This window comes from Megascapheus bottae, chromosome 28, assembly GCF_031878675.1.
Source record: "Megascapheus bottae isolate mThoBot1 chromosome 28, mThoBot2.hap1, whole genome shotgun sequence".
In the NCBI taxonomy this organism is placed as follows: Eukaryota; Metazoa; Chordata; class Mammalia; order Rodentia; family Geomyidae; genus Megascapheus; species Megascapheus bottae.
Window position 1 is genome coordinate 17,462,376 of NC_143536.1, and position 21,226 is coordinate 17,483,601.

At 46.1% G+C, this 21,226-nt stretch overlaps 1 protein-coding gene across 1 annotated transcript in view; it reads right to left on the reverse strand.

Annotated features, from left to right (window-relative positions):
• Positions 1 to 21,226, reverse strand: part of Cabin1 (calcineurin binding protein 1) — a 142,239-nt gene that overhangs the window by 34,396 nt on the left and 86,617 nt on the right. The window contains exon 28 of the mRNA XM_090320076.1: positions 12,864 to 12,977. Within this exon, the coding sequence (XP_090176202.1) occupies positions 12,864 to 12,977 (114 nt within the window). The remainder of the gene's footprint in view (positions 1 to 12,863; positions 12,978 to 21,226) is intronic.

Here is a 21,226-nt window from a genome sequence, read left to right on the forward strand (position 1 = left end):
TATGTACCTCTCAGGCAGTTCTAGCCCCAGGGGCATTTGTGGACCACAGCTTGTTACTATGGTAACCAGGAAGGGGCTGCTCCAGGATTTCAAATCTAATGTTGTCTCAGAAGTAACAAGCCATGTGATCAAACTTTCCAAATAGGAAAAGCAAGGGGAAAAAATGAGGAAGGGAGGGAAAAGTGGAAACAGAGAGGGAGATGGACAGAAAGTAAGCTTGGCCACTTAACTAGGCAGGAATGGCAGAGAGAGTGAGTTCTGGCCAGTCTGTTGGGGGCAGGAAAGAAAGGAAGCCTATATCTTGTCAGACTACCTCTCTCCTGATTGAGAACTGGGGGCCAGAAGAGGTAGAGCCCAAGTGGGTGGGGACAGGCCCTTTCTGCCTCTCTGCTGGAGCAGCTGCCCTTTCATCTGTTTTCCATTGGGTATATGAAAAAGTTTCTTTTGGAAAAAGGGCTGGAAAACCACTAACCTCATCCAACTGGCCCATCTCTGGAAATGGAGAAACTGAGGACAAAGGGGTCAGGACCAGGAAATCAACAGCAGGACTAAACTCTTGAGAGCAACAAAATGATCTAGCTACAGTTTTTAGATGCTCTTAATTTTTGTTTTGTTTATACAAAGGATTAGTCCTCAGGCCAGAACGTACTTTTTTTTGGTCGGTGGTAGGGCTTGAACTCTTGGATCTGGGCATTGTCTCTGAGCTTTCCAGCTCAAGGTTAGCACTCTACCACTTGAGCCACAGCACCACTTCTGGTTTTCTGGTCATTAATTTGGAGCTAAGAGTCTCACAGTCTTTCGTGCCCAGGTTGGCTTTGAACTGTGATCCTTAGATCTTAGATTCCTGAGTAGCTAGGATTATAGGCATGAGCCACCGGCGCCTGACTCAGACCATACTCTAAACTCTGGGTTTGAGGGTCAGGGGCTCCAGAGAGTTCTGGGCAACCCTGGGCTTGCTGCTACCATGAGAATCTACCTCAAGCTAAATATGATGGCACTTAACCTCCCATAAGATCATATTCTTTTACTGGAGCAACTGCAAAGGTACTGTCTGAACCCCTCACTTGGGCTTTCATGGCCAGTGCCCACTTGGAGTAAGATCCAAATGTTCAAGGGACTGAGTAAACAAAGTAGAGGCTGGCACTGCAATATCTTCCCCCTTCTTTTCATCCTAAAGATGGGATCTCTCAGTCCCTGCCTTCCCAGAAGCCACAGACTTCACCTAACTTCTCTGCCTTTGCCCAATCTGTCCCAAGTCTGAACAAGCTGCCTACTCTACCTTCCTTTCCAGAGCCTTGCCAAAGGTCCTACCTGTAAATGAGCCTTTGCCCTTGACCTTGGCTGGCTAAGTGCTGTCTCTCTGGGCAGCACTTTGGTCTGAAGCAGTGTGTCCTAGAAAGACAAAGCACAGAAGGTACAAGGATTTGCTCCAGCCAAGACCATTGTGTGTGTGTCTCAGAAAAACATGGCAGGGCTACTTGTTTCAGGAGCAAACCTCTGAAAAATAACTTGCAAGTGGGAAAAGGAATCTATGCCAAAAAATGTTCTTTTCTTCAGGAATGCTAAACAGAGCCCTTGATTGAACACTAAAGTGAAGCAGAGCAGAGCAGCTGAAAATGGAGGGGACCAGAGCTGAGGTCAGATGGGGATGTATACACAACACTGCAATTCCACTGGGGGAAAAAATTGGTACTCTTGAGAAGCTGGATGGGAAACCTTGGTGTGGAAGCTTGGTCACAGGATGTGGGTCCTCAATTCTGGGCACCAGACTACACTTTGCAAGTTATGACTAAACCACCTTTCAGGGTTTGTGTAACCCTTGGAGGACTGTCCCGAGGACTGAAACCATGAATGCCAAGGGCTTAGGAATTTATACTGCTTTGCCCAAGTATTCTGAATTCACATCTGAAGAAAACTGTTCTTGGTAGCCTGAAAAGAATGTACACCAAGGAACAGTCTAAATGCTGCTTGCATTTGGTTAAAATACTTAAAAAAATGCTAGCCATGAATGAGGACAGCCTGGCTTGGCAAGTCTTAAAACTATGATGCATTCTATTGGGGGAAGGATCTGGGCACATTTTTATTTTATTTTTTGATCTGGACATTTTGTGGCCATTATCTTGCCCTTCCTTTGTCCCTGTTTCCTCACCACAGGCTACCCCTTGGCTTCTTGGATGAGGTGAATGAGCTATTCCTCTCAACCTACTCTGGAGCTGATCTACTCGATAGACAAGAAGGGAGAGATGATAGAACTTCAACATCTGACCCAAGCCAAACCTAAGACTGTGCAAGCTCGAAGCTATGAAAGATTCACAAAGTCCATAGAGCTCAGGACACGGAAAGAAAGAGAGGTTGGGCATAATCTCAGAATGAAGTGTGCTAACCCTTTCCATATGCTTAAAAACAGGACTCCCTCCCCCTTCAAGAACTTGAAGTGTTTCTTTTGTTTACTCTGCTTGTGCAACTGGCCCATGGATCATCTCAGCGATACTAAAAATAGCACTATTGCAACAATGCCTACTACAGCCAAGAAGCTCACATTTCCTCAATTTAAACTCCTTCCCTGCTTTTATGTCCTCTGGTTCTCAGTGTAACATGACTGAATTTCCTTTCATCTAGCCAGTAGTACAGTCCTGCTGCACATCTTGGGTCATCTTAGTGATGAGGATACAGCTCAGCAAGGCCACATGACCTCTCAGCTACCACTAGGGAGGACAAGAACAGAGAAGCCAGCCAGGGGTGATTTGATATGTCATTGATAACTATGCATTATGAGGGAAGAGAAAAAGCTATAACCAATCCAAGATTATTTCTTCTGAGGACCACATGATAGAGATTTGGAAGATAAGGCTACCCTGGGGTGGGACAATAAACTTCATTCTCCCAACATAGCTTTGTATGGTATCCTCACTGATAAGCTATTGCTTATCTATCAGTGGCATCCTGTTGGTCTCCACTGGACAGGCACACAAATGCACAGAGACCAAGGACCTACTGGGTTCCTGAGCTCAACCGTTTAGTCCTCTGTACTTCTTGATTCCTTTCTTATCCCATTACAGATGCTTGAGGTCCTTGTACTTGCCTGTCTCTAGAACTTCCCACTGTCTACCATTTCTATTACTACTGATTTGGTTTAGAACACCTAAATCATAGCTTAGGTATGGAGCTCAGTTTCCCTATCTGAAAGGCAGGAAGGCTGTGAAGAGTTCAAGAACTATTGTAAATATTTGCCAGTGCAGCATACATCTTATTCTAGCCATCTTCACTCCTGGATGCAGTTGTAGTAGCTAGTGTTGTGTTGAAGATGCTTTTCTACCCACACCTTCTGTTTTTGTGAGGAAATTCACACTTTATACCTGGCCCAGGAAGGCAAGGCCCTGTGTCCAGCCATATACCAAGCATATACCCTGAAGTTGTGTATTGCTGTCCTTCAGTATATACCCATGACTCTGCACTACTGCTCACACTGCTCTTTCTGCCTGGAAGGAAGCCTGGCTCTTCTCTGTCCTTCATAAGCATATCTGATCTTACCCTCTTATCTTCTCTCAGTGTCTGTTGACCTTCAAGTGACAGCACCTATGCTTCAGAAGGGCTGGGGGCTTAGGCATGGGGACCTCAAAAAGCACATACACAAATAACTCCCATCAGAACTCAAGTAGGATGTGACACCTACCAAAGGAAGCTGACTCCTACACAAGGCTATAGGTGAGCTTAGGTAAGACCAGGATATAGTAACGCTGAGCAGAGTCCCTGCAAGGAGCTCTGGCTGCAGAATGGGCAAGGAATGCAAGGCAAGATGCTAAAGAAGTAGGCTGAAGTATGGAGGGACCTCATTCATGGTTTCTTCAAATTTTGGTTAGGGTAGCCTACTCAGTCCCCAGTCAAAGCAAGAGATGGGCAAGACATTCTACCTCTTGAAGGAAGGACAGCTTTGTAGCACATGGACACAGTGGATCACTGTTGCTGTTCTGGGTTGCCCACAGCTGATATCATGAACAGAACAAAGCTAGGATATAACTTCCAAATCCCCAATGACACAGTGGCTAAAGATGCAGGCCTTGAAATCAGATGAACCTGGAATCCCAGCCTGTCTACTTGCCAGGTGTGTGCTCTTTGGCCAATCTTTCAGCTTCTTTATGTTGTTCAAGAAAGCACAGTCACAGCAGCCTCTGTGAGGGCCTAGGCCACTGGGCCATAATCACTAGCAACCATTGCTTCAAAAGTACAGTTGGCAAACACTACTTTGGAAGCACCCAGAGCAGCTACATCAGCTGGGGAATAGGCTGTGGATAGACTGAAAATAGGGCTATGAGACCTGCTGTCCAAACGAAGTAGCCAGGCTTCTTCTTTCAGTGGGCAGAGGGCAGAAAGAGACTTTAGGTTTTCACAGCCAGTGGACCTACTGGTAACAATTTCCCCATCTCTATAATGGGATAGTAATAGAACCAAAGCCTCATAGACATGTTATGAGGGACTCAGGGAGGTAGACCAAATAAAGGACTAGTGAGGTTGGTCCTATTTATAGCTGTCATGGAAATCTTCTCTGTTGGATCCCCAGAGGCCAGGCATGTACTCCAGTACTGCAACAAGATGATGGCCTTTATTGTTGTTGCTGCTGGTCTCAGGAGCTTCAGACCCTGAATGGGCCTGGGTAAGGGGGCTAAACAGAGAGGTAGCACAACTCAGTTAGCTAGCCAGCTGGCTGGCAGTACAGTACTTGGCCACCAAGGATATCCTTATTTAATATGGTCTAGCTAGCTACTGACCCCTGGTCAGCCTAAGATCCCAGCTCACTTTCTTATGCAGATGTTCATATCCTCCTGCTCACTGGCACTCTACAATCCTTATTCAGACAATGGGGAATGCTTTTACTTGAGGCTATTGGCCTCATTCCAAATATCAGCACTAGCTATACTGAGGTTCATGGCCCTCCAACTCAAAATGGTCATGGAAGCTGGGCAAAGTTGCTTTACCTTCTGATATCTCTGGGGAACAGGAACCAATGCAACAGGCTTATAGTCTGCATATTCAAGCCCTTGTTGACAATGTGATGGGTCCAGAATAGAATACACAGCAAATTTAACAACAGGTTAACATGCTTCAAGTGTGGACAAAGAGGCAAGCAGATATGTACACAAAAGCAATCACCACTGGTCCTGAGGGGAGTGTGGCTGGGGTGTTATAAACCAGGTTGGTTCCTATCCTGATGTATACCTAGCCTGACCAAAAATGGTAGGTAGGAAGTCCCTGTGCTGATGTTCCTAAGATCTTTTTACCTGACTGCTCTTTGGGATACTGTGGGGTATCAGGAATTAGGAAGGGACCAATACCTCTTCCCTAAATTATGTTCAATCTTCACTGATGAAGACCACCCTGAACCAAAGGCTGGTATCCAGAAGGGGCTTTCAGCCAAACATGGCAATGAGAAATGGTAAGAGAGCCAAGGGACAAGCCTGGTCTGGACTAATAGGAGGAAACAAAGACTCCAGGGTTGGTAATGGATAGATCACTGAGCATCTGAGCCACAATTTTCCTGTGCCCTTGTTCTGTGGCTGCATTTCAGAACATGCTACTTTCTCACACTTCCTTCCTCAACTTGTCTCTAAGACAAATACATGAAAGCAGAGGCCAGGACACAGATCTGAGCACTGAATTCTCCCTAGAAAGTTTACTCCATGGAATTCTCAAGGGTGAGGGGGAACCATGGTCACGAGGCATGCTTTGCTTACTGGGCACACTAAGGTGGGGGGAAAGGAGTTGGAAGCACTATGGCAAATGACTACTGGCTTCCACTGGTATCCATCTGGACCACTGGCTCTATGAAAAGGCATGGGGAGGATGAGCACTGGCTGAGGCTTAGACTGAAAGACAAGCCTATTGCACCTGGAAACCTATTGGAGACAGTTAAAGAGTAGAACAGGTATGACTAATTCTTGCTGAAAATAAGAGTTCTGGGGACTTTGAGACTTTTTCTCCTTCCCTCCAGCCCTGGACCCACAGATGGGACCCCTTCCTCTCCCAAAGCACATTAAGACCATAGGGGGTCATTTACTCTGCAGGGCAGGGGACAGCAAAGAATACATACACTTAAAAGAATGAAAGCTAGATCACTATGACTGTTTTTCTCTTCAGTTTAAGCAAATACAACCACCTGAGCCTACAAGGTAGCCAGCAAATAGGATAGAGAGCTCGAGACAAAGGGACTGGCCTCAGGTGTGGGAAGGGTCTCAACTTTCTTAGTCATCTGGGAAGCACAAACTGAAACCACTAGTGTTCCTTGTCACTCCCACAGATGGGTCAAGAAAAAAAAGTCATCTGTGGCCCAGGGCTGGGAGAAATGGGATCATGCCTATGAGAGGGAATCCAGCCAAGCACTGTAGAGCCATGTGGCCATAAGGAAGCACTGGGTGCAGAAAATCTGTTTACTAGCTTCTACTTCCATATATTTATCTTAGAGACTCTTCAGGTGACAAATGAGATGTGAGAAAATGGCATGTTTTGTCATGGTCACCAAGAAGAGGACAAGTAGACAAGCTACAAGAAAAGACAGCAGAGGGGCCGGGAGTTTGGCCTAGCATTCATGAAGACCCGGGTTCGATTCCTCGGTACCACATAGAAAAAAGCCGGAAGTGGTGCTGAGGCTCAAGTGGTAGAGCTCTACCTTGAGAAAGTCCAAGGACAGTGCTCAGGCCCTGAGCTCAAGCCCAGGACTGGCAAAAAAAAAAAAAAAAAAAAAAAGACAGCAGAATACTACATAGCTGTGGCCAAGAAAGAAAAGGCACAACTTTTATCCACAGGCATCTACCACAAGGCCAGGCCACACAGCAATGGGCCTATGTAGCAGTTGAGACACCTGTAAGTTCCTTGTTCTTTCTGGTACCAGTGCTGGCCACTGAGATTAGAGAGACAATCAAGATAAAAAGAAAAGCCCTACAGCTCCATATAGGCTCATCTTGAATTCTATGAATGCACTGGGCAGCATGCCATGTGCTAGGGACTGCCCTGTCCAGGGAAGCCCAGTACCTTTACAAGGCCAGCAAAGGGAGAAGTGGGCAGAAGCTGAATGCACCTATGCTCAAAAGTCTTTCCTTTTCTTGGTATTCCTAAAGCTCTGAAGCTGTTGGTCTGAGCAGCAAGTGGGCACCACATGGGGGAGGAACATGATCTGCTGCCCTCCCTGTTCAGAGGTGGGAGAAAGTACCAGCCCAGTTTCTTCTTTCATAGAGGCTGAAAACTGGGTTTAAATGGGAATTAAAAAAAAAAAACTGCCTGCTAAAATAAGCAAACATTTTTGGGAAGAAGGAAGAGCCATCTCTGGCTTGGTTACTATGGGAACGTTTCCGAATCAACTACAAAATAGAGAAAGAAGTTCACTGTTGAAAAAGTAGTCTAGCTGCAGCTCACATAGGCTTTCTTGTTTGTCCAGAGGTACATACACAGAAAGTCCCTAAAGCTTCTAAGCACCCAGAAACAAGCCTCCAGCTTTTATGGTACAGATGGATTTGCCATCCAACTTACATGTTTTTCTAGTCCCCTCTGCCCAAAGAGGAACAACTGCTGCTCCCTGCTCCAGCCTTTAGGCCTAGCCTTGGTCCCGCTGCCCTCTACCCACAGGCCTTTGGGGCTTTCCTGGACTCCCTGGGAAATCATTCATGAATTTCATGGATACATACCTCCTGACACTTCCTTTAATGCACAAAAGGATGGGGCATTAGTGCCAAAGCACAGTCCCAACTAACAACATCTATGAACTCTAGTTATGTTTGGGCAAAGATCAAAGTGTTTTTGCTGGCATAAGATGGTTGGTGCAATGGGAGCCTTCAGCTGGGCACCAACCTACCCAATTGCATGAGTCTCAGTCCAGGAGCTTTAACTTATTCTTGCCTCAGCCTACAGTGATTTTCCACAGCAGAGGTGGAAAGGCAGGAAACGGCTAGGGCAAGGAACTATTCCCTCTCTGGGGATGCTAGTTCAGTCAGTGAAAAAGTGAGCTTAGATTCACATCAAGTTCATTCTTCCCTCACTTATGCATAATACAACCACACCACTAGGCCTGCTGCATGCCATATCTGTGCTACTCTGAGGGAGAAGCCAATTTGCAGGCCAAGCCCCATTTACCCATCCCTTCTCTTGGCCTCTTGAACTGAGAAGGCTTAGTCATCTGCCTCAGGAAAGGTCCAGCCTGAAGAGCTTCCCCAGAGGTGCCTCTATTCCTGACTTTTCTTGTCCTGGCTACGTATAGCTGAGCTGCCCTGCTAGTGGAAGCCTGGCTCTCTGCCTCTCCCATGTGACCTGAGCACACAACAGGACCAGATGACTATGTTTGGAGGCCATACATTTATCAAGGGAAAAGAATAAATGGGACCATCTACAAACACTAAGAGAACCTCTTCTCTTGGCCAGGCTGGGCCAGATCAGAAGACTCAAAGAACATTCCAGCAGCACAAAGATATATGCACTAGGATGTTTGTGAGAGCAAACACTGGGCCCACAACAAGAAGAGAGATCAAGACAGCCAGAAAATTTAATGTAGGTGAGAAATAAGAGGTCAAAAAGCACACAGTGGCACATTTAGGTACATAAACATTTCTTAAAAGAGCAACTGGGCTCCCCACAGAGGCACATCCAAGGGCACAGTGCCTAGAGTGAAAAGACAAAGGGGGCGTAGGCTCTGCTATGTAAACTGTTGACAGTGATAATGTAGTCCTATATGACTCATACAATTTTCAAAAATTGTCATTAAAGTATTAAGAAAGTTCTCCACACAGGTCCTGAGGATAGGGGAATTGCCTAGACAGTTGGGTGAGCAATATCAAGGCTGGTTAGTATGAATGGTCTTACAGAAGAATCCCTATTGGGATGGCAAGTCAAGGTAGTTGATGGCTTTGCCCTTCCACTCTGTGTAAAAGCCAGCCCTCAACACTCTCACTTTTTTTCTCCTAGACAAGTCAGTAAATCCCAGTACATACTAAAAGGGATGCAAGCAGCCTGCTCACCCCAGTCTCTAGCTGTCAGACAGAGACACATCTGGTATCCAGCAGCTGCCCTAAATGACACTACTCTCTACTCTGACATGTCAGTAAACAGTTTCCTCATACTTGGCAAAGACTGATTTGGATAGACTCCCTGCTGAGAGTGCTCAGGGTATGTCAAACAATTCCTGTCATGCTGAGCTCCAGGTATGGTTTCAGAAAGCTAAAGAACAAAAAAAAAAAAAAAAAAAAAAGCAGAGGAGACTGAGAGGGAGCTTCAGAATAGTAAGACCTAGTAGCAGGACTGATTTAAAAAACAAAATCATCCCCTAACACCAGCCAGGACTTCCACAGAAACTTTTGGCAATAAAGAAAAACGTTTCCCAAACATCAGGGACACAAAGGACTCTACCAAGACTCCCCTCCCCAGACACTACCTTAGGCCAGTCTTCATTTTTCTAGACAGTGCTAGTAACTCTAAGAGAAGCTATAGGGAGTAAATATAGAAGAAGAGGAGCCTGGAGTACTACTTGGCCCTAGCTCCATGGGACAGGCATCTGATAAGTATCTTAACAGTGCCGTTAGGGAGTCTAGGGGCTTTACCTTTGGGGCAGGCATGGAAGCTAGGCTATCTATTATCCGTAAGGGCAAAGAAAGAACATTGGAAAGAAAATAAGAGAGGGACATTATTTCCTTGAGTACATACTATATTCTGGATCTTAGTTAAGAACACTATTATATTATCTGTCTTCGTTTTCACAGTTACCCCTTAAGGCAAGTAATAGACACCTACTACTTTAATAGGTGAGTAACGGAAGAACTCAGAAAATTAATGTGCTTGGCCCTAACTCTGATCTAACAACTGCAGAAAAATAGGTCTGTAAAGGGTCTACTTTAGTAATCTGTAAAACTATTGTAGATCAATAACAAAAGAAATCAACAACATCCAATAAAAAAGATAAACATGAGCAGAAACTGCATAGAAATTGAAATTGTCAAAACGTATTAGGGTCAATATCACTCATGATGAATAAAACATGATAGATAGTATTTTCATCAACTACTAAGCAAATAAATATTTACTCAGGAGATTGAGGAAAGCTGGCCGAGATCAGGTTGGCCTACATAGTAAGACTCACATACAAACAAAAGTAAAGGCTACAAAGTTCAATAACATAAAGTACTGATGGAGCCTTAATTTAAGGGTGGGAATGTGGGCCAGATCTTCGTGGATAGTGGCATCTACTATGAAAGGTACCACAAATCATTCTATTTCTAGGATATCTCTTATAAATGGACTCCGACCAATGTGCAAGGATGAAGCATTATTTGTAGCAACGAAAGTCTGGAATAATATAAATTTCTCTCAACCGGGGATACAGGTAGGTAATTCTAGGACATCCATATGTAAAGCACATACAGCTATTAAAAAAGAACAAGTGGAACTGACTACTCAAGTGAATAGATATCTGCATGCTGTTTCCAGGTTGTGAGAAAGTAAATTTGCCTCTATTGAATTAGTGAAATCTTCCTGTTGTTATTAGAAGTGACTTCTGAAGACAGGTTCCTTTCCCTTGTCTTTGGGATCTTAGAGAAATTAAGTATGTATAGTATAATACTATATTTGAAGTAAATGGGCACAAACTCTCTTCTTTAACATGAACAAAATCTAAAAGCATTAAGCAACAACACTCATTGGCATTGATTTCCATAGTGGATGAGATGCAGATACTTAGCAGTATGACTTACCTATAATATTATGTGTATTCCTTGTTGAAATAAAGAACATTTTTGTCTTGTTTTTAAAAAAAGAAGCATGGGAGTGTGACCTGGTGGTAGAGTGCTTGCCTAGCATGCACAAAGCCTGAGTTTGATTCCTCAATACCACATACACAGAAAAAGTCAGAAGTGGCACTGTGGCTCAAGTGGTAGAGCACTAGCATTGAGCAGAAAGTGTCCAAGGACTGTGCCCAGACCCTGTGTTTAAGCCCCAGGACTAGCAAAAAATAAAAGAAAATGAAGAGGAAGAGAAAGAGAAAGAAGAGGAGGAAGAGGAAGCAAAGGAGGAAGAGGAGAAGACGATGATGAAGCAGCAGCAGCAGCAGCAAATACCAGTGGCTCATGTCTGTAATCCTAGCTACTCAGGAGGCTTGAGATCTGAGGATTGCAGTTTGAAGCCAGCTCAGGCAGTGAAGTCCACGAGACTCTTATCTCCAATTAATAACCAAAAAGTTAGAAGCAGAGCTGTGGCTCAAGTGGTCGAAAGCTAGACTTGAGCCCAAAAAATTGGGATAGCACTTGGGCCCTGAGTCCAAGCCCCAGTACTGACAAAAAACAAAACAAAACAAAACAAAAAAACCCAGAAAAAGCCAGAAGTGGCACTGTGGCTCAAGTGGAAGAGTGCTAGCCTTGAGCAAAAGAAGCTCAGGGACGGTTCCTAGGCCCTGAGTTCAGGCCCCACGACTGGCAAAAAAAAAAAAAAAAAAAGAAATGTAGTTAAGGTTGGGGATATAGCTAAATTGGTGAAGTACCTGCCTAGCGAGTAAGTCATCTTGATTTAATCCCTACTACTGAAAACAAGACAAAAACAAAAACAAACAACTCTAAACAAAGCTTGTAATCCCAGTGAAACACAGGAAGAACAAGAGTTGGCCAGCTTGGGCAAAGTTATCAACTCTCTCAGAAACAGGAGGTAGGAAAGAGATGGTGGAAAGAGAGGTAAAAAGGAGAGAGAGGCAGGAAAGAGATACAAGGAGAATAGGAGAGAAAGAGATACTGTTAAATGAGGGACCCCAAATGGGTAGAAACATGTCTTTTTGCCCTTGTATACACCTACATACTGGCTTGTAAAAGGCAGGTATGTCTAGGAAGGTCACACATGGGGCAGGAGCTGTGGCCTAGACATGTGGATATGAAGAGGGCTTTTCTCTTTCATGGCAAATCCCTTTGCACCACAAAAACTGGCACCAATGCCACCAGCTACTTATTTTTGAAATACTAGGAGAAAAGGCAGACAGACGCAGGGCTAACAGGCTCTGGATTCTCTGCTGACCCCAGAGAAGGTGGCAGCTTGGGAAAAAGGAAAAGTCATGGATCCAGACCCACAACCTGGCTGAATTTTGGTGGGAACTGAATTCCACATGCTTTCGGAACTAGTCTTTGTCACCATCCTCCAGATTTGAAGCCTGACCTCAGTGCTCCTGTTTAGGCCCACCTTATCCTATAGTTTCTCTATGAATATCAGGAAATCAGGGAAAATACACAAGAAATCAAAGCTTAGAGGAACTGTGTGACTTGCCAAACTACCCAGTTAGAATCTAGCTCATAGCTAGAGGGATAGTGGGAGATGAACAAGAAAATAAGTGTTGGACAGAAGTGAGGAGCCAGTTGGCTCTGGGAAGACTATGGCAAGAGACAGGGCTGGGGCCTGGTAGGGTGTCAAGGAAAGCAGATGTGGGTTTTCAGGATGGAAAGTTGACAGACTTGGGAGGTCAGTCAGGTCCTAATTAAGCAGTTGGTTTCTATCCCACATGGAAAGCGGGCTGGAAGGGCACTAAACTCAGTATTGAGCTAACAGCATTAGAGTCAGCTTTAGTCAGAATCTCCTCTGCCTGTTCCTGAGGATCAAGGTAATGGACTCTTATGTGCCCCTCAGGATACCTGGCACTCCAAGTTGGTGCCCAGAGGGGGGCAGTGACTTGCTAGAAGTGGCTCAGCAAGCACTGCCCCGTGCTTAAGTCTAGTGCACTCTGTCATGCACCACCCTGCTTGCCCTAAGATGTCTCAAACTTATGGCCCTGGGAAAGCCCACCCAGGTGGTCAATTCGTGCACCTTCAGTGCAAAGCAGTGGCAGAAAGCAGCCTTAGAAATCAACAAGGCAAAGTACTCACATTGAAGAAATTGGTCTTGTTCCTCTCGCAAAAGAGCCCCTGTGCCGGCATGTGCTGCAGCTGTTGCCATGGGATACTGCTGCCTAGCAACACGTCTCGGGCCCACTGGAGGTTCTGGGGAAACAAGAAGTAGGTTGAAAGTGAGTGTGTGGGTTGTTCAGGGCGCCCACAGGGAAGGCAGGCAGTCCCCTCCTTCCTGGCTGTACAGGCAAACCACGATGAGTGGCAATTCTGCAGACACTGAGCACATAGCTCTAGGTGGCTTTGATCGCTGGGGTGAGGGATGCATTTCCAGAACTAATTTCTTGCCCAGTGCAGTAAACTTAAGAATATGACCTCGGATTGTTTAAGGATAGATGCAAAGAGACTACTAGCCTTGACCACCCTGCAAAGCTTCCATGTATACACCGTACCCCATCTGCTTGCTAACAGTGCCTTCACTAGCTCAAAAGGCAGACTTGAATTGTTTACCAGGAATTACAGCTGCCTCAAGCTCAGAATGCAGTGTTCAGATCCAAGCTCCCTTGGTGGAACCCAGGTACAAGTGGGGAGGAAGAGGGAGAGTGAGCATGTTCTCAGAGTCCTCAGCTTCACTGAGGCCTTCTCATTGGCTCAGGGAACAGTCCTTTCAATTGCTTTGTCCAGCAGCTCTGGACCTTGTTATAGTGGCTGTGCAAGCCTGAACCAAGACCCTAGCCACATGCCCTGGCAGTGCTAACCTACCAGAGAGGAGCTAGAATTCCAAATTGTGCCTTGGCCCTCCATCCCTTTCCACATCATATATTCTTCTGTGCTAATCAGTCCTCCTTTCCCCATTGGGGCCCCTGGCTTGCCTTTTAGCCCTGGTCCCAGGCCACTTTAAATGCCTTCTTACCTCTGGGCCAATGACACCTGTCTCACTGCTCCTATTCTTGCCCACCTGACCAGGCTTTACTTATCATTGCCCCTATCACCACATTAGGAATGCATAAATCCTGACCCTGGCTTGCTGGCTGTGGAGCCTATACTAGCTCATTCTGAGCCTCTGCTCCTGTCTCTACACAGGACCATGTCCCATAGACTGCTCCCACACACAGGCATGTGGGAATGAGAGGATCACTTTGGAGCCAGGACAGGTGAGGTCTCAGGCATATATCTCATGGGTGACACATTTAAAGAAGAAAAAAAAAAAGGCTTTCCATAGAAGTCCATGGGAAAGAGCCACTTCCATGAAAAATCAGAATAGTGATCTCAGCACTGGAGCTCAAGGCCAACTTCTACAGGGACAAGTCTAGCTCAGAGGGCTAAGGCCTTGTGAAGTTAAGGCAAGGTAGACTGCAGACACGTATGTAGCCAGAAGGAGGGCAAAAATAGTCCCTGTTGGATGACACAGTGAGCACTCAGCCCACAGGACCCCTCCAACTCTTGCATGAGGGAGTCTTGCTCTTTGGGTCTAGACACCTGTTCAGACATGAGTATGATATCCTGAGATCAGGAACAGTCAACGCTAACAGAAATAGAACCTTGAGTAGGAAATTCCACCAGAGACCATGTGGAGGCTTGTCTTGCTGAGGCCCAGCTGCTAGAAGGGTGTGCCCGAGATAGCTGTTGTCTGCTAAGACATTTTCCCCTCGAACACTCACAGGCATTTCCAGAGTCTCAAGCTTCATCCCTTCAGAGTGAATAGATAGGGTTCTAACTAATGGGACCTCCTGTTTGCCTGAGGCCAGAAGCAGGAAGTGCTTCAGATCCTTGAGCTAGGCCTCTATTCCCAACTCATGCTACAACTTCTGGGCTTTAGTACTCTAGAGGCAACAACACATGCCTCAGTGATGACCCCTCAACAGCCAGGATCTCTAGATCATGCTTCTTCCCAAACCACTTTGTTCAGAAACCTTCTGAAGCTGGTTTCCAGACCCACCCTGATATTCTCCCTTCCAAAGCCCACACTATCCCCCAGATCTTGCACCCATGCTTTTCAACAGGCCTAGGGAGGGAGGTATAGCCGCAGAGAAACAACACAATGGAGAAGAGTTGATTAAAAAGAATTAAAATCCAACATTAGGTCTAGTGGCTCATCAAGGGTGGGAAAAGGTGAAAGCTTAGGACTTAGAATCCCCAGAGAGAGAATCATACAACACAGCAGTGCTCAACCATGACCCCTGGGTCTTAATGCCAATTGCTTCAGTCACTCCAGAGAGAAATCTAGCAGACTTAGTCCAGGAAGGTCAGCCACAGGTAGATGCTCAAAGAGAGTATGTGGGCCAGGAAACTGAAGGCACACACTTCTAATCTTAGGTGAGTCCTCCTGGCTATGGAAGCCAGACACAAAGGAGCCCTATCTCTGATGTGGTTTGAGGTCAAGAGGCTTTCAAAAGACATGGGGCCAGGAGTTTGGCCTAGTGATAGAGTGCTTGCTTAGCATGCATGAAGACCAAGTTTGATTCCTCTGTACCACATACATAGGAAAAACTGGAAGTGGTGCTGGCTTTAATGGTAGAGCTCTAGACTTGAGAAAGTCCAAGGATAGTAGTGCTCAGACCCAAATTTCAAGCCCCAGGACTGGCTCCCCCCCCAAAAAAAAAGATGACATGGACTATTCAAGTGGAGAAGAGCCCAGACACACAGGATAGTCATGGCCCAGGTCAGAGGTGAAGGCTGGGTATGGCCACCTGTGAAGCTAGTAAGGCAGGGAGGAATGGCTCTGTACCTGGGTTATAGGGCCCAAAGCAGGCAGTCATCTGCTCTCAAATCCCTGGTTTCAATACTGCAGCAGCCTTCTCCCCAAGCTGACTGACTCCAGGAAACCCAGGTATGGGCATGGCCTGGGCTGCATAGATGGCTTGAGAAAGGCTACCACTGAGTCATGACCCCAAAGCAGCTTGTAGGGCCCAGGAACTTGTGAGAAGAATCTAAGAGACTTAAGCCATAGTGGGGGTAGGGGAGGGAATAGAACATTGCAGAACTCTCTTCACAGCATCCATCATTTCCCTAAGAAAAGACCCCAACAAAAGCTACTTCTGGCCAAGGTTGAGAGCAGGAGAATGCTTGCTTGGGCAGTTTACTATAGGTTCCATGGCTAGGGCCATATTCCACCCTGGCTTGCTTTCTACCAATACAGCCTCTGCAATGGTATTTGCACCAAGCAGCCCTTCCCTAGGACAGACTAGAGAAGCATTTTTGGGGTACTTGCAAAAAGAGCAGAAGCACTAGTCTGCCAAACCTGACTTGGATTACAAATTAAGTCTCCAGCAGACTCAGCCACTGTGTACTGGTAGAGAGCATATTCCCAGCAGTCTCCAGACGGCCAGAGAAAGAGCAGATCGATGACTATAGCACAAAGTGTCCAGACGGCTTATGGGAGCTCTTAGCTAATTCATGTCTCAGGCCTGGATGGGAGATGTTGACAAGGCCCAGAAAACCTGTCTAAAGATTTTTTTGGGGGGTGGGGTAGGGGGGGGAGGCTGGGAGTTTGGCCTAGTGGTAGCGTGCTTGTCCAGCATGCACTCGATTCCTCAATACCACATACACAGAAAAATGGTCGAAGTGGTGCTGTGGCTTAAGTGATAAAGCTCTAGCCTCAAGAAAGCCCAAGGACAGCACTCAGGCCCTGAGTTCAAGCCCCAGGACTGGCAAAAAAAAAAAAGATTTAGTGGGTTTGGCAGGTGCTAGACTGGGGAACTGGGGGGCAGAGACTGCTGGGCCTCCATGAGGGGTAAGGGTTCAGTAGCTCACAGCATGCCCTGCAGCTTCAGAGTCTCAAGGTGAGGAAAAGTGAAGTATGCAGCTCCAGCAGAGCACAAGTTTTCATTATATACAATCACTAGTTTATCTATGAGAAAAACAAGGCCAAAGAAGTCCAAGTTCCAGGAGCTAGGAAGTAACAAAGCCAGCTTCTGTATTCTGGTCGAACCAGAAATATTCCAAGGCCAGGGCTCTTTCTAAGCCCACCACAGAAGTTGGAAGTCTCATTCTAAACCAATCTAGGTACATGTTCTCATATAATTTGGGAGAATACACGAGTCATTCATCAAATAATGTCATGCATCTTCCAGGACTTTAAAGACCATGTGGCCTGGCAGGACCTCCTCTAAAAGAGGGCAGACTAAGGGCTGAGGGGCAGTGACAAGGGGGGAAAAGTATCTCACAAAGCATTCGGGCACTTCAGTGCCCTCCTCCATCCATCATCTAAACCATCTGCTCGCTGGCAGAAGGTAGAGGACCTAATTACTCTGCTTGAAAGCCTTTTGTGGCAACTCCTTCAGAATGAAGTCCAGTTCCATGCTTGTCTTCCTACTCACATATCAGCTCATCTTTTTCTGTTCCCACAAGGGTCTTGCAGGTCCCTTAGCTTAGTGCCCTCTCATTTAACTCCCACCACGTCGCCCACTGTATTGTCCCATACAGATTTCTTTTGCCAATTCTGACTTGAACTCACTGGCTTCTCAAGGCTAGAGCTCTACCACTTGAGCCACAGCATAACTTCTAGCTTTTTCTGTGTATATGGTACCAAGGAATTGAACCTGGGTCTTTGTGCATGCTAGGCAAGCATTCTTATCACTAGCCAAACTCCTGAGTATTAAACAGTTTTTGTTTTGTCAGTCTCAGGGTTTGAACTCAGGGCCTGGGCACTGTGCTTGGACACTTTCTGCTCAAGGCTAGCACTCTGCCACTTGAGCTACAGTGCCACTTTGGCTTTTTCTTCGTATGTGGTTCTGGGAAATCAAACCCAGGGCTTTGTGCATGCCAAGGTGAGCCTACAAGTACTAGGCCACACTCCCAGCCCCTAAACGGATTCACTGGCTATCTGCTATCTGCTCCCACATCCCCATCAGCCCCATGAGGGCAAGGACACAGGCTGACTTGTTCAATGATGGCTCCCCAGTGGGGAAACTAAGTGTGGAGTCCACAGAAAGGGTACCATAGGTATTTTTGGGAAGAATGAAAGATCAACAGGGTTTGTGATTTCAGAAAATGAAAAGAAGTTATCAGCCTGGGAGAAGAGTCTGTACAAAGATGGGTAGAGGCCTAGCTGCATCTTAAATGTCCAGAAGAAAATGCCTATAAGGCCACACTGGTGGGCAGCTCTGAAAATAAGAGGGCTGTGAAAGGGGGCTTCAGGGTATGTCTGGGGCTAAGTCCCACCCAAGGCCAAAGTACATAGCATACAACTTCCCTGGGACAGGCAATCAAGGTGTGGGGGGGGCAATCCATGCCCTTGGGGCTTATCTCAATCTCTATCTGGTGTCTCTTTGCAACTACTGATATTGGTCATCTTAAACCAGAACACTCAGGCTCTAGAACACTACTGCTCTAGAGAGCCCCTCAGATTCTTCTTTGTCCAAGAAGCCAAAACTTATGGTATAGCAATTTGTGTCCCTAACTGTAGTCTTCAAGGGGCTTCACATAGACAGGAAACCAGTGTTACTGTCCCTGAAGTCACCTACATTCCTAAAATATTTAAGAATGAAAGGCAGACTGGCCCCAGGTACCATCTGCCATGATAAGGATTACTTGGTCTGTTTGGTTCTGCCTATGTCTGTTTCCAGAGGCTCTCTCCCCATCATAACCAATGATGCATGTCCACTTTCCATTTAACTACCTCTCTCCTCACAAACTCAGGTCGAAATCTTACCAGTGACACCAAGAATGTGAAATGCCTGGCAGGGACTGAAAGCAGAGCAAATCTCTCAGTGAGAACTCAGCAGAGTGGCCTACCAGCCAGCACAGGTGGCAGGTGCCAGGGAGGTAGCTATGGGTCTCCAACTGGGTTCAGCTCTTCACCTGGTCTCAGGAGCTGGCCTGAGACAGAAAGTGTTGATGGGTCAAATGAAGGACTCGGGATTAGGTGAAAGTTGTGGCTGGGAAAGGCCCTTGCATCCTGTGGTGCCACCCATGTGCCTCACATTGAAGGGAACTAGATGAGGCTCTTGGACTATAGGGCTCCACAGGTCAGGGGAAAGAATAGCAAATGTGGCCACCAGTTAGTTGACAGTGGATACTGGCAGGCTACTGGGGACACACACAAAGCTGAGACTACATGCGCACTGCAAAGTCACCCTGCAACTGCATATGGAAACAAAAGTCCCCAATTTGAATCTAGCAGACTTCAAGACAACCACTCTTGATCCTTATAATCAGAGAAAATTATGCTTAAGCCAGGAATTGGCAGCTCATGCCTATAATCCTAACTACTCAGGAGACTGAGATCTGAGGATCAGAGTTCAAAGTCATCCCAGGCTTTAAGTCCATGGAAATCTTATTTCCCATTAACCACTAGAAAACCAGAAGTGGAGTTAGGGTTCATGTGGTGGAGTGCTAGCCTTGAGTAAAGAGTTCAGGGACACTGCCTGGGCACTGAGTTCAAACTCCACAACCAGCAGATGTAAAAAGCTTAAAATTTCCCTGTTTAGAAAAAGCCAAACACGGGGCTGGGAGTGTGGCCTAGTGGTAGAGTGCATGCCTAGCATGCACGAAGCCCTGGGTTCAATTCCTCAATACCACATACATAAAGCTGGAAGTGGTGCTGTGGCTCAAGTGGTAGAATGCTAGTCTTGAGGAAGCTCAAGAACAGTGCCCAGGCTCTGAGTTCAAGCCCAAGGACTGGCAAAAATAAATTAATTTAAAAACCTCACCAAAAAAAAAAAGCATCTCATTTCTACAAAGCAATTCAACCTAGGAATGCAGCTAACAGAAAGAAGACCTGGAAGGAACTAAATGTGACAGCTATGGAGATTCCTCAGGGACATGAGTAGCAATGGGGTAGCAGCCACAGGCAGGCTCCAGCCCCCCTAGTGGGGATGTCTGGGTCAACCCAGGCCACTTATCCTCTGAATCATCACAGAATGACCAGCTAACCTGGAGACATTAATGAAAAGAGGAATAATGGCAAACACAATTAAAAATATGGAGGCAGTAAAACAATGCCTGATTCTGCCAACTCATCCCTATGGAACCCTGAGCCCAGGTTCCTAGATGTAATGGGAACAGAACTCCTGCCTCTAAGTGTTTCTGAGGCATGTGGCTTTTAGGCACCATCAACTGTCCATGTGTACATCCACCAAAAGAAGTAGTAGACATAAAATAGCTTTTGTGAGGAGAACTGTGTAATCCCCCCAAATTCTTCTTTAATTTTGACACAAATACTGTTCTCTATTATGAGAATATTCATCAAGTGAGAAGATAGGCTGTAAAAACTTCAGCCTGTGCCTGGTGCCATGCTGAGGACTTCACTCACATTTGCTCCTTTGTGCTCCGAAGAAAGCCTTTAGTGGGACCTGGAGGCTGATAGGTGGCTTTGTGGGATCTGCTTTGCGGCTCAACTTTCTTCTCCTCTTATTTGCTTTTCCAATGGTTTGAAGTTAGCACCTCATGCTTGATTGCTTGGCTAGTGTTCTGCCACTTAAGCCACACCCCGCCTGGCTTTTTCCTATTTCTTTCATTGTGCCAGTACCAGGGTTTGAACCAGGACCTCCTACTATCACTGCATGTTTTCACTCATGGCTATCACTTGAACCATTCTTCCAATTCATCATTTTACTCTTAATTGCAGATACGGTCTCCTGGATTTTTTTTTTTGCCCAGGCTGGCTTCAAACCACAATCCCTAGATCTCATCCTCCCGAGTAGTTAGTTTTACAAGAATAAGCTACCAGCAACTCTCTCCTCATTTTAGAAATGGAATCTTGCACTTTTCTGACTTGATTTTGAACCACTGAATCTCAGCCTCCTGTCTGGCGAAGAATTTTAGGCATGAGCCACCAACTTCTGGCTTCCTTTCACATAATCTTGCATCCTTCCTTTCCCTCTAATCCCCACTACCCCTCCTGCACAAAAAAAAAATTCTCCAGCATCTGCTCTAGGGAAGGCATTCTGAGTTTAAGTTTGGCCTGTGAAATTCTGTGTCTTGGACAGAGCTGATCATGGCTGGCTGGGTCTGCACAGGTAGATGATGGTGCTAACTAATGTTCCTCCTAAGACTCAAGAGACTTCTTGCAGAAGGCTCTGCTACTTTCAAAAGAGGGAAGGAGGGGCCAGGAGTTTGGCCTAGTGATAGAGTGCTTGCCTAGCATGCACAAAGGCCTGGGTTCCATTCCTCAGTACCATATACATAGAAAAAGGTGGAAGTGGTACTGAGGCTCAAGTGGCAGACCACTAGCCTTGAGAAAGCTCAAGGGCAGTACTCAGGCTCTGAGCACTGGGGCTCAAGCCCCAGAACTGGGGAGGGGGTAAAGAGGGAAAGAGAAAAGTTCCCAAAGCAGTGGGGAAAAGTGGGGAGGTGATACCACCAGCCATTACCCGTTTGGCATATAGACTGTTTTGGCAGTGAAGATACATGCTAGTTGGGGTTTAATAAGAGCTCAAGCTTCCCTGGGTAGAGAAGGC